Below are 14,154 nucleotides of genomic sequence, written 5' to 3' on the forward strand. Positions count from 1 at the left end.
GAGGATCTCCGACATAGTGGGTTACTAGCGCATTGAATAGGATATTTGACAGAAAAAAACTAACGAAAATTAAAGTTGGTCCACGCTTATTCACTAATCACTGCATTTCGTATATATCTTTATGGGAAACGCGGTTATTATCGAGAAACACAAAGATGCCCTTCTACACTACTCAAAAAATGGTATAATTAGATTTTGGATAGCACCTGTGGTTTCTGAACAATACGCAAAAATTTTAAAAATTGCCATACCTTCCTTAATATGGGATTTTTCAATTTTCGCTCGTGACTCAGCAACTACAGGCGCTAAGCATAGCTTTGAAATGTATCTTGGGAAGTATTAAGCGGCAAAGAAATGTTCTATAAAACATGGGGTCATTTGGCTTAAATAGTATCGCAAATTGTATCGACAGAGAGAAACAGAGTTACAAGTATCTTCTATCATAGAGGGCGCGCACGATATTTGAAAAAATGTCATAGGAGATCACTATTATTTGTACAATTTTTAACATTTACTAAAGTTTGCCATAAATTTGGAGTTCGGCGAGACCTGAAGGGGTTCATGCACAATCAAATTACACCGATGTTTCGAAAGTTCTATAGTGGTCCGCACGCTCCCATTTTCTTATTTGCACTACAAGTTGGTACATCCATCGCCCGTTGCATGAAATTGGAAATAATTTTTAACAATTTAGGTAATGTTTTTTTCCGCAGACCGTACAGATACACAAAAGTCTCTTCTGTTTGCGATTGTGCAAGTACAAGAAATAATATTCTAAATATTTTTCGACTGAATTGGCGAATGCGCGAGACCTGAGAAGCGGCGTTAAAGGGATTGGCCTAATGCGCGTTTTTTGTTTGCAACGTGCGCATAAAAGGCTGCGCGGCACCGATCCATCGGGGTTGTAAATTTCGGTCGTCGTCGTCGCGCGCGGCCAAAGAAGTTTTTGGCAAAGGAAACGATGCTCGTTGGCCCGTTAACGTGAGCGTCGGTTTATGGACTAATATATTTTCGCTACGCGCGCATTGAATCACATTTCCGAATACATTTTCATAATGTGGAATTTGTATTTTCGGGAACATAACTCTCCGTTCACAGTCGCCGGAAATATGAATGCGGTGAAAGGGACGCTACAGATCCGATTCCGATCCGTGCAACATAAATACGAAAAACAATCGATGACATTTTCAAACAAATTTATTAAAAGGAAAGGGGCATAAAAAATGCTTACTATTAAAATTGCACACGAAAGCGCCTGTGGAGATCCAGGAATATCGGGTCTATAAACTTAAGTAACGACGACATTAGTATAGTATAGCTTTCGGTCAGTTAGTAGCATTGTTTAAGTATTTGGAGCAGTTCAAAGTGATTTCTTAATTATTTCCAACAGTTTTAATTACAATTGCGATTATGCAGAGCGACATCGCGTCCAAAACAAACCTGTGGAGACAGGTGCGCGTGCACATAGTATAGCGATCTGCTCGAGCGATTAAATCGAACGACGAGATCGTTTCAAATAACTTAATTATATTAATTAATTAATTATATTAAATTAATAGATTTAGTCTTTGTGCATTTAAAATTCCGAATGCGCATTCTACCGTGCTCGTGGAATATTCCTTTTCTGGATCAAGCAGTTGATGACTGTAGGGTTTTAATAAATGTCTCAGTAGTCTATTTTCCAAACCCTCCCACGTCAATTATCACAAATTTGTAACTGGCGTCATCAATTCCTTGTAGAACGATTGAAAAATATTGTTTGTAGTTGTAAAACATTGTACCGCTACGTGATGGGCATTTAATCCGTATATGTTTCCCATCAATACTTCCGATACAATTGGGAAAGTTCCATTTTTCATAGTATTCTTTCGCTATGTTCAAAAAAATACTTTATTACGTTCCTTATTCCTACCCGAAAAGTAAATGACAAGGACTTAAATGACGATCCGGTGGCTAGAAACCTAAAAAAAAAGTTATTATAGTTACAGGATGACCGATTGAAATAGAAACATTCCCATACAATGCTTATTTTCTTCCGATATTCTTCCACATGTTGTGAAAACGAAATGTGTTATGAAAACCCTTTTCCTACGATTGTTCAAAAAGTTACTATTTTTTGCACTGTACAGTAACTCACAAATCGCAGTTTAATGTTAAATCCATAGCTAATACAGATCTTGTTGTTTTTCTTAATTACACGATGGTTATTTCTAAATTTTATTTTTTTTAAAAGGGCTACAAAATTGAAATTCGCCTCCTTTTTAACCTTCCACGAGGCACACAAGCTTATAAGAAATGGCCCTGATCCGACGCCGGTTTCCACCTTTTTTTCGCGATTTTCGACTGTTTTTTGGATCTTGCTATGAAACACGATAAGTGTCTGATATTTGAAGCAATCGACTTCATTTTTGGCACATCTGTGCAGCTTTACCCAGTGACGGAACCTATTGAAAATGGGGGGTCTGGGGGGTCGGGAAGTATTTAAAAAAAAATTAAAACCCGCGTAAGAGCAGACGTTATAATTATTGTAGATTTTAGCTTAGCTTGAAATAATAGCTTTCTTCTACTCCCGTCTATAAAATATAAGGTTGTTCGGAAAGTCATTTCGTTTTTTCCCGTCAGAGGACTTAATTGCGTTTTTTCGAAACCAACTTCACACTTAAGCCGCATAACCATTATATGTCTTGAGAGCTGATATTGCAAGGCTTGTGTGTGAAAAAGTTCTATTAATTCTACGCAGTAGTTTTTGGTCGGTGCCCTTTTAAATATGGAGAGCAATAAGCAGCATTTTAGTCATATTTTACTTTTTTACTTTAGAAAAGGTAAAAATGCTGTCCAAGCGAGAAAAAAATTGACGGATGTGTATGGAGAAGGCGTGTTAACAGTACGCCAGTGCCACAACTGGTTTGCAAAATTTCGATCCGGCAATTTTGATGTCGAAGATGCACCACGGTCTGGAAGGCCGGTCGAAGCTGACAAAGATGCGATAAAGGCATTAGTTGATGCAAATCGGCGAATAACCACACGAAAGATCGGTGAGAGATTAAATTTGTCGAATTCGACTGTTTATGGCCATTTGAAAGGCATGGGCTTAACCTCGAAGCTCGATGTGTGGGTGCCCTATGTCCTTACGGAGCGAAATTTGTGTCGTCGCGTTGACGTGTGTGATTCGCTCCTCAAACGTTAAGAAAATGATCCATTTTTGAAGCGGATTATTACTGGGGACGAAAAATGGGTTGTATACAACAATGTTAAACGCAAGAGGTCATGGAGCAGAAAAGATGAACCGGCTCAAAGCGTGTCAAAAGCCAACATTCACCAAAAAAAGGTGATGCTCTCCGTTTGGTGGGATGTCAAAGGAATCGTTTTTTTTGAGCTTTTGCCGGACAATACAACGATTAATTCAGAAGTCTATTGTCATCAACTGGACAAATTGAATGATTCACTTAAAGAGAAGAGGCCCGAATTAATCAACAGGAAGGGTGTAGTGTTCCACCAGGATAATGCGAGACCTCACACAAGTTTGGTCACTCGCCAAAAACTTTTACAGCTTGAATGGGACGTACTGCAACATCCACCATATTCTCCAGATCTGGCGCCTTCCGACTACTATTTGTTCCGGTCCCTGCAAAATTTTTTGGATGGCAAAACCTTTACCTCAAATGAAGATGTCAAAAACCACCTGAACCAGTTTTTTGCCAGCAAGGACCAAAACTTTTATGAGAGGGGAATTATGTTACTGCCAGAAAGATGGCAAAAGGTGTTGGACCAGAATGGCCAATATATAATTTAATAAAATATTTATTCATTATACGAAAACTGTCTTTCATGTTCCCCAAAAAAAAACGAAATGACTTTCCGAACAACCCAATACATAATTACCCACCGATCTAGCGTGCGGGAAACGTCACTTTACCACGTCAATTTCGTATCCCACGAATCCGAGCCATTTCGGACATTTCCGAGATTTTACCGCACGGATTTGGGAGCGATCGGATGTTTTCGTAGATATTTCACACGCTTTGAATTTTGACGTTTGTCAATTCTGACGGTCATGTCAGTGAATGTATTCGTGTTGTTTTGCCAAAAAACTAACGGTCGTAGAAAAAGTATAGTACGCAACACATTCGCTAAACTTTTAACTTAGTCATTTATTAAAAACTCGCTCCGCTGCGCTCCGCTCGTGTCAAATAAACTCATGAGTCAAATGCCGTTTACCGCACTTGTTGCATAATACACTATTCCCTAATTTTCCTCCATCGTAATTAAGTCCGTAGCTAATACAGATCTTGTTGTTTTTCTTAATTACTCCATTGTTATTTTCAAAGGGCTTGGTTCGTAAATAAATGTACGAATATCACTTGAATCCCCTTTTGTAGAGAATATTTAGAGCGGCCTACAAATAAGAGATAAAACATTCGATTACTTCAAGTAGGTCGTTCAAATTACTCGAGATAAGATAGTACTTTTGTACTGCTATCGTCTCTTCTCGACCCGTTAGTACTTTCAACATGTTTCTGCTTTGCATTTTTCTCGCGTTTCTTGTACCGCCAATCGTAAGTACTCCCACTCCGATCAAGCGAAAAACGGCGCGTATTTTAACAGCCACCCCTATTAAGTCGTCGCAGCAACCGATCGTCGTTCTGCCCAACGGTACGATCCAAGGTCACGCGCTGACGACGTTCACGGGTAGGGAGTACCTCGCATTCCAGGGGGTACCGTACGCGGCCCCGCCGACTGGTACGTCCAGGTTTCAGGCGCCTCGACCTCACGACGCGTGGAACGGTACTCTGGACGCCACCAAAGAGAGCGCCATCTGTTTCCAGCTGCAGTCGGACAGTGACAGGGAGAACGAGGACTGTCTCTACGTCAACGTTTTCACCCCAAACGTATGTCTAAGTTGAAAGGACATAAGAAAAGTACCTAGCTAGAAAATAACAGCTATATCTATAACACCTGAAATTGGACACTGCGGTCAAATATTATACTAAGAAATTTCAATATGCCACTGATTTTTCCATGACTTTCGATGTGGATTGAGATTTTGAGGTTGGTAATATGCATGTATATTTACTCAAAGACATTGAGGTAGTGTGTTTGCTCCCGGCTCATGATTTAAAAATTATTTTTTAAGATTAGTCTCACATTTGACTGCCTGAAACTACCACGGGCATTCACGGCCAAACATTATCACTTGCTTGCTTACAAGTCTTGTATCCAAAAATGTGTTGCAACGTTTTTTTTTACTTCTTCTTCTTTTTTCTGTCTGTATTTAGACAGAGGCACAATTGCCGGTCATCTTCTGGATCTACGGCGGCGGGTTCCGCAACGGCGCCGCCTCTTTCGCCAGCTACAGGCCCGACTACTTGATAGACGAGGACGTCGTCCTCGTCACCCACAACTACAGGGTGGGCATTTTCGGGTTCCTGTCCACCGGCGACCGCGTCATCCCCGGGAACTACGGACTGAAGGACCAGCAGCTCGCACTGCGTTGGACCTATGAAAACATCCACCTCTTCGGCGGAGATCCTGCCCGCATCACCATCATGGGGCAGAGTGCCGGGGCGGCATCCGTCGGGTACCACTTGCTCAATCCCAACTCGGCAGGTACGGTTCATTTTCTCCCCAAAGTTTGCCGTACTTTTCTTGTTTTTACCATAGGATTGTTTGGAGCCGCCATCGCCGAAAGCGGGTCCCCTTTAAACATGTGGTCGTTTATCGAAGATCCGCGGGCTTACGCAATCGACCTGGCCCAAGCCGTGGACGTCGACTTCGACGTCAACGCCACCAGCGACCAACTGGGCACCTTCTTCATGGGTCTGGACGCCCGAACCATCGACGCTGCCGGCACCAAAACGAAAATCGTAAGTTTCCACCAACCAAATAAGTAGATATACTAACGCGGTTTTAAAAGTGTTGGAAAATTTCTTCCTGCACCTGACTTCAATAAGCACTTTGAACTACTTTTCAATTCCTTTTGACGCGGATAGCTGTGTTCTGTTTTGTAATCACATAGACGGTCTTCACAACTTCCTACTCAATACTAAATTTAATTGCACAATGAATGTAAGTCTAAAACTCTTTATGAAAACAATGGTGCTTTAAGATACAAATTGCCAATGCACAGTATCGATTGATAACGGATATTTTTTGCATCGACGAAGGTATATATATGCATTTTTTGTAGAGTAGCTATAGCTAAATCAAACAACTGGCGAAATTAGAGTTCAAACACGGGCTCACAACGTTGTTCTAGCATTAGCTTTTGAGAAAGCAGTCAAAGCTATGAATTTAAGAATATTTTCACCTGCCAGTTTTTAGTTCGGTTTTAACTGATAAACGAAAAAGTTCAGCCTGTAAGTCATGTTCAAAATCTTCTCTAAAATGTTCAGAACAAACACAATGGCTACTCCATTTACCAGCTCATTTACATCTCTGAATCCAGATTTGCTAAAGTTCTTTCTCTGCAAACAGGCACTTTACATCGCAAAGCAATGTATGTCGGTGTTAAGTTAAAATTATCAGGTATTCTTATGATTCTACCTTTTAAAATGAAATGTTGGGCTTTTCGAAAAGTAAACAACAAAAAACGACTCGTTGCGTTGGCCAACCTAAATCGTGTCTACCGATCTTGGCCTCTCGTAACGTTCCAAAAATTCTTTCAAGGTCCAGCCGGCCGTAGTGCTGGAAGCGGACGGTCCGACAGCGTTCGTGTCGACAACGATGTACGAGCAATTCGATGTGGGCGACTTCGCGAAAGTGCCTACCCTGATGGGCATGACGTCCGAGGAAGGGATATCGGCCGCGAAATGTGAGGAGAAGCCTTCGCGCGCGAGTTACGACGAGATTTCGCCTCATAATCTATACGCTTTCAGCCACAAAATATTTGAACGCTCAAGCGGAATCGTACGACTCTGATCCAGCGCTCCTACTGCCCGATATTTTTCATTACGGCCGGGACGCTGACGTGGCAGTCATCGGGAACGCCATTAAGGAGATATACGTCGGCAACGATACGTTCGCGGATCGTTTGGGGGCGGTAGTGCGCGTGAGTGGCCACAAATTAATTAAAGCCTTCTGTCTTTGTTTTGGTTGTTAGGGTGTTATATCGAATTGACACGGCATAATTAAACACAAGTTCAAGATTTAAATATTTGATATCAAATTCTTGGAGAAATAGACGTATACAGTCTGGTTTTTTCATCCACCATTGTAGCACTTCAGCGACAACAGGTACGATAGGGCGGTTATGAAGCAGGCTCGAATGATTTCGCCTCTAACCACAGTGTATTTTTACCAGTTCTCTTACGACGGTGCTCTAGGTGGTGTGGACTACACGGCGGAAGGTAACCGGTCGTTTAATTTTTTACGCTTTCTCTTTACCGTATCACGTAGGTGCGGATCGGGTCGGTCACGGCGAGGAACTCAACTACTTGTTCCTGAGCCGCGAAGTGGAAACAGTGGACGACGGCGACGCTTTGACGCACAAGCGGCTCGTGAGGCTGTGGACCAACTTCGTCAAATACTTGTAAGTATGTACGAACTATTACGTTCCACCGGCTTGTTTTTCCATTCTGCTTTTCTCTATGGGGACAAGCGAGTGATGCGGAGAGGGTGTTCATTCATCAAAAAAGGATACTTAGGTTAATTTTCAGACTGCCCCCGAGGCTATCCTGCAAAGATATATTTATAAAGTATAAAATACTAACAGTGCGTTGCATATATTTATTTAAATCATTCGTCATCGTTCATAAAAATAAAGGCTCTCACAAGAAACACACGGATGTCCACGGTTATAACACCCGAAACACCTTCTAAAGCCAAGACTGAACCACATGTTCTACAAAAAGTCGCTAAATTACGCAGGACCTTATTACTATAATTTGCTTCCTACAAGCATAAAAGCATTATCTACGAGACAATTTAAAAAGGGCGTCAGAAAGCTTCCGTCAACCAATGCTTTCTACGACCTGAACGAATTTGAAACATATATTACAGGAGTGCCCTGATGAGTTTAGTGATATTTTCTCTACATTTTGTCAATGTGTTTGTACTGTTTGTATATCCGTTTGTAACTGTTCTATACTGTGCTGTTAAACGTGTGTTATCGTATTGTTTATATACATAATTCCATGTATCTTTATACTACTCTATAATGTACTCGTTTCCTGACGAAACATCCACTGTATACATACTGGGCTTTGTGAATAAAACTATCTATCTATCTATGCCCTTCTGAACTTATTTTGTGCATTCCTCTAGGGATTTTCTCTCTTTTTTTTCATATTTCGCGATTGCCATTTTAAAATAATTTTTAAGTCTGCAGCAACTTCATTTCTTCCGATATCGCGGTTTGTACGAATTCGTTTTTCGATTTACTTGGCCGTTTGGTTTTCTTAGCACTTTTTCCAAGAAAATCCATCATTCATTCCATCCATTCATTGGTTCTTGTGTCCGACCATATAATTTGCTAGTTGAATCTGTTTATATACATGCACGTAAATAGGTATAGCCCTGACAGGCTTCGAGTATTTGTTCATTAATATTTCAAATGTACTGGGGAGACTCCATTGACATATTGGTAAAAATTTATATGCCTCCCATATTTTCCGCATCACATAGTCGATGTCACATGAGTCACTCGCGGATTTCGTCATAAGCGAAGGTGTGTTCAAGAAACTGCTATCTATATCCAGGCCCATAACGGCTCATTTTTTTTTATAGCAATAATATCTTAAACATCTAAAAAGTGTTGCAGATAGGCAACATCCTCTCATCCGTGTAATTATTCTGGGATAGTCTTTGCCTAACTTCATTCTCGTTTTCATGCTTCCCTATTGCGGTAACATACTTTGCATATGTTTGACTCTTGTCTCGAATATCAAATAGCTTCTGGAGGGGAATGGATAATTTTCGTTTGTTAGTTAGTTCTTATGCATCTTCCTTTGGAAGGTCTTCCATGTTCAACAAACACTTATTCAAAATATGTTTCCACTGGTATACCTCTTGGACCTGTGGCCTTTAAATTTTTAATTTTTCTTAATACCTGCGTTAATTCCTGTATATATTCTTGTATATATTTGAATATATACGTCTCCTCAAATACCGGATTCTTGCAGCACAAATTTTTCTCTAATCTCTGTCAGCATCTATTTTGTTTGTCATTTATTATTATTTATCAAGTTACTTTTGTTTTTCTTGCTCCCATGTGATTTTCGATTTCCGTATATCTTTTTAAAGAAAAATCCGTTTATTAATTGACGTGAAAATTTTCATAAAATAAAAGTAAAATTTATTTTAAGGGGTCCTTGTCGTCATATCGATGTGATTTTTTTTATGTCCAGAAATCCCACCCCCGAGAGCGACGACCCGTTGCTCCAGAACGTCACCTGGCCGATAATGACGGCCGACAGCTTCCCATACTTGGACATCGACGCAGACCTAACGACCAAAACGAACCCTAAGCAACGCTACTACGAAGGATGGGACCGAGTCTTTGCCGCGTACGGCGTGCGCCCCTACGTCACGTTCTAGGGGCTGATTTCAATTCAAAAAAATGAAAAAAATAAAACCGACGTAAAATCGCAACAATGGCGGCGTTTCCGTCGAAATTCGACCATTTCCCGAAACGTTGACGTCGTAAAAGGGGGGGAGGCCCGCGCGTCTCTCTAGCGGAGAGTAATTATCGTCCCCCACCCCTCTTCTCTCCGACCATCGTTAGAGCTCTTCCGGTTTTAAAAATACGACCTCTAATGGGTTTAATGTCCCATAAAGCCGAACGTTCGCTTTTTATGCGTCGCCTTATAATGCGCGATGTATGTTCGGTGCCCGGAAAGTCTGTTTAATTCGTAAGTAACCCGGAGCCGCGGTCGGCTCCGGGTTTTTGCGCGTCCTCCCTGCCATATACAAGGTGTCCGGCAAGCCTCTCAGGAATGTTGAGGCGATGTGAAAAGATTTGCATTTTCCTAACGGGAGGTCGAAATGGGACACGGGTTTTTAAAAGGCCATCCAAACCGAAAACTTATAAAGAGAAACTTCCCGATTTATAGGATAGATAGATAGATAGATATTTATTTCGCTTTTGGTATTGTATTGTTTAAACAATACATTTAAAAAAAATCATCTACTGTCTCCCTTTGGAGATCGGAATACAGAGAAAATTCTGATACATTCCTTGTTAAGCTCTAATTTTATTGAACACATTTCAAAAGTTTTTCCTTCAGAGTTATTAAATGGAAAATTTAAACTTTCTCGACCCAAGATACAGACTCCCCCACCTCTGCAACTAAATGTAAAAGCTTAAGAAGATTAATGTCTGAGGATTCATGATGTTCTGAGATACACAGCACATTGACGTCGTATTTACTGGCGCTGTTTTTTACATTTTTCTTGGGAAAGAATTATCTGCTTAGTCTTGCACCTTGCGGCCATAGGTTCCCGTTTAAAATTGTGCAACCAGTTCTCGAGAAATAACTAAGAACCTTATAATCTAAAAGCTTAATGTCTTAGGATTCATGATGTTCTGAGATGCACAGCACATTGACGTCGTATTTACTGGCGCTGTTTTTTACATTTTTCTTGGGAAAGAAATATCTGCTTAGTCTTGCACCTTGCGGCCATAGGTTCCCGTTTAAAATTGTATCTTTGTGCGTGAAAGGGGTACATATTTAAAAGGAACTCCACTGTTCGTTGTGGTTAAAGTTGAGTGTTTCACAGTTTACTCTACAGATCTCAGATAAGTTTTCTTCAATCTGTGTTCTTCTCAACTCCTTGTATTCTACTTGTTGTGTTTGTTCCTTCTATTAAAGTTCTGTTTCTTCGCCGTGTCCGCTGGACTAATTAAAATCCATCGTCATCTTGCTTGTTGTTATTGTCTGTGTTAAGCCAGGTTTTTTTAGGTGTGGCCCTTGAAGTGTCTCTTTTTTGTGCGTCTGGTTGTTGTTTTCTTTTTGTTTGATGTGTCTTTGGTGCATGTTTTATCGAGACGTGGTGAATACTGCGGCTGGTACCCGCTTCTTTCCGAATGAGCTTATGCTTGTCATTGACAGATGTCACCTCGTGTTCTACGCTAATTGCTTTATTTATTGTCTTCAAATTGTGAGGTTAGAAATTTTAGATGTTCGTCTAATTTCTTTAATTGACCGATGTCGTCCTGAAGTTTCATAAACATCGTAGAAATTACACTAGAGCTAACATTACAGCTATCGCAGAACCATGTGAGATTTTGTGTTTCTAGCAATAAATTGATACACTGTTCGCGAAAAAGTGCGTTGCACACACCACTACGATTAATTTTTATATCCTTTGCCAAAATTTCCTGCTAACAGGATCTGCACTTTAGTGGTATGCCTGAACTCGCCGCCGCCATCACAGAAACGTATTATTAAAAAAAAAGAAGGAGATAAGAGGATAGGAGATAGAAGGTAACTAATATGTTTTTAAAAAATGTGCATGTTTAAAAAATCGCAGTAACTTCTTTGTTATGGAGATTTTTGTGTTTCTATGAAAAATTTTCCAAAGCAACTGTTTATGCAAAATTCAATGGTTTAAATATAACATTTTTAAAACTACTAGTCTATTAGTTATCAGCACATATTGTGCAACACGCTAGATAGGTGTATAATTGCGTATTTTATAGAAGGAAGTAAAAAAAATATTTTGATAATGGATATCATGCATAATCATTGAAAAGTACTTGAAATTATACGTGAATACACTTTCAACAAGCAGGCTTTGAATCTTTCAAAACAAAGGAATATTAGTTTGTTTTATGAAAGGCAAGAAAAAATGTATAAGCAACCAGCAATTTGTATTACGCAATTTGGGTTACCCTTTAAAACTTCGATGCTTAGTTTTGAAACCGCCATGTATATTTTACGGAAATTATAGTAAAAAATATTAGCAAACGCGTTCCGAGCGTCGCGCGGGCAGACCAGAAGGTAAAAGTTTTCTCCCACCCTCTCCCAACAATTTCCCGCCGGGGCGAACCTGGTGTATCGTTATCTACTGTCGCCGAAGCGGAAATTGATTAAGTGGTCTAATTATTTACAGTCTCTCGTGGCATAATTATACGAGGGTGTCCTCTACGTAGGATAACGTGATCATATTTCAGCGCTCGAAGTTCTGACTCTGGTCACGTGCCGAAATCCTGATAAATACGTGGCTCCGCGGTGCGCCGGCAACGCCGCAAGACGGCGCTGCAGTGTTACAGTGTCGACCATGTCCTATTTATGGACAAAAACTAAAAGTGGCGTACACAAGTGAATCGAAAAAATAGATCAAGCTTTGTCGAAACTTTTATATTAATGCAATATTCATTGTGTTCTATTATGCTAGATATTTTGACTACTCATTTTTTTTTTGTTATCGTCAATTAAAAGAGAAAAATATTTATTTGATGTGTTGTGTGTTGAATGTTGCAATATTTTACATTGCAATTGTGAAAAATAAACAAGTGACAAAAGATTGTACAATGTATAACGGGATTACTAAACGAAATAAGTTTTCACCCCATAGGCGTACATCGAGAAAATAATATGTGACGACTGCGAGATTTTTAAATAAAAATGGTATTTTTTAAATAAAGTTATTAGCCTGTAAAAATAAAAGAGTGTCAATATTTTTACGCAGAGAATCTGTCATTACTAAGTTGATCGACCTCTTCGACTTATCCTGTATACAACTTTCTCTAACTCTCAAAAAATATATCACCAAATTGTTAATATATATCCGTGTGACACCAATACACTCAAATTAGCATTGAGGTCGCTACAAGCTATTACAAATTAAAACAAACCAACAGTCGCTCCGCTCGTGTCAAACTCATGAATCAAATGCCGTTTACCGCACTTGTTACATAATATACTATTGCAGACGGGAGTAGAAAAACTAAGGTTACCTTGTTCTTCTTCCTGCGCCTAGGTCGCTTATTTTAGTTTTTGGAAAGTTAATCCAATCAAGTTGTGTACGCGGGCACTACCATCTTAAATACGTTGTTGCGCGGTTGGTTGCATAACTATAATCGCTCGGGTGGTTCGCTTTTTTTACTCGCAACAATTTCACGTGCGTCGCGCTTTGTTTCCGATAAATTTAAATTCCGACACGTCGTTTATATATCGACGTTCGAGCCGTTTCGGTTGTTTATCGCGACCGAGTGACAGCGGACCGTACTTCGAGCGGCCATTACCAGGCCAGGGCTATATAATCACGATGGATGTGACGCGTCATCAACAACGCTCCGCGACGGGGCGCGGAGAGGGTTGAAAGCGACCCCCTGCCGGCTGTGTTTTAACCGAAAAACCTTTGCGCCTTATTAAATGCCCCGGCCGGGGTTAGAGGGGGGCGCTCGTTATTGGCAGCCCATTTGAAATTTAAAGTTGCGCCACCCGCGCCGCGCCGCCACCACCACCTAAACGGTCGTATAAAATTTGCATCGTCGTAACAAATGAATAAAGTTAACCCCGATTGACGAACGGGCGGTATTTAAATGGAACCGCGGTGAATCCGGCATCCGCAACCCTTTTATCGAAATGCGGACGGCCTGGTAACGCCGCGCGTTGTATTTTTTGGGGTTAATATTGATAATTATAATAATCTTTATTGTCTTATATCAAAATTAATATCGTAAACTATGAGCGAATAAGGCAGTCAAGTCAATAAGTAGTTTCATTAACTAATAGAGAGGACCTTTGATCAAAAGATTTTTTTTTGGGGCTACTATGTCCTTGAAGTTACATGAAAATTAAGTTAGTTCACCAATGTATGGCATTCCGCTAATGAGCCACAGTCGTTATGCAACAACTGAATTGAGAGGTACCTTCTACGATTTGACAGTGACAATACGTCACTATGTAGCACTCCCCTAGCCGCGTGTGCGATTGCAAAAATTTTAGAAACTTTCTTTGTATGTTTTCAATTTGTCTGATATACCTGATTGCAAAATCTCTAGAATTTGTCGCTATGGATTAAATTTTTTTATAATAGTCACCAAAAAGCGAACGCGAACCCTTAAACAATTTAAATTTTACGATCATGAGAAACCGCACAATCTAAACAGGCTGTTCAGAATCCGGAAGCAGTAATTCTAAACCGCGCAGAACGAGTCTCGTGTATGTTACGCGATTTGTCTCGTTCGCAGCCGACAATTTCGAATTG

General features: G+C 40.3%; 1 protein-coding gene across 1 annotated transcript; it reads left to right on the forward strand.

Annotated features, from left to right (window-relative positions):
• Positions 1-4,487: 4,487 nt before the first annotated feature.
• On the forward strand, positions 4,488-9,591 carry LOC132706602 (juvenile hormone esterase-like). Its single transcript, XM_060678022.1, has 9 exons — positions 4,488-4,556; positions 4,620-4,889; positions 5,277-5,607; positions 5,662-5,864; positions 6,667-6,811; positions 6,876-7,048; positions 7,217-7,346; positions 7,396-7,528; positions 9,345-9,591. Exons 1-9 carry the CDS (start codon positions 4,512-4,514, stop codon positions 9,532-9,534), a joined length of 1,620 nt encoding a protein of 539 aa, XP_060534005.1. The 5' UTR covers positions 4,488-4,511; the 3' UTR covers positions 9,535-9,591.
• The last annotated feature ends 4,563 nt before the right edge of the window (positions 9,592-14,154 follow it).

This window comes from Cylas formicarius, unplaced genomic scaffold (assembly GCF_029955315.1).
Source record: "Cylas formicarius isolate icCylForm1 unplaced genomic scaffold, icCylForm1.1 PGA_scaffold_8__14_contigs__length_24414737, whole genome shotgun sequence".
NCBI lineage: Eukaryota > Metazoa > Arthropoda > Insecta > Coleoptera > Brentidae > Cylas > Cylas formicarius.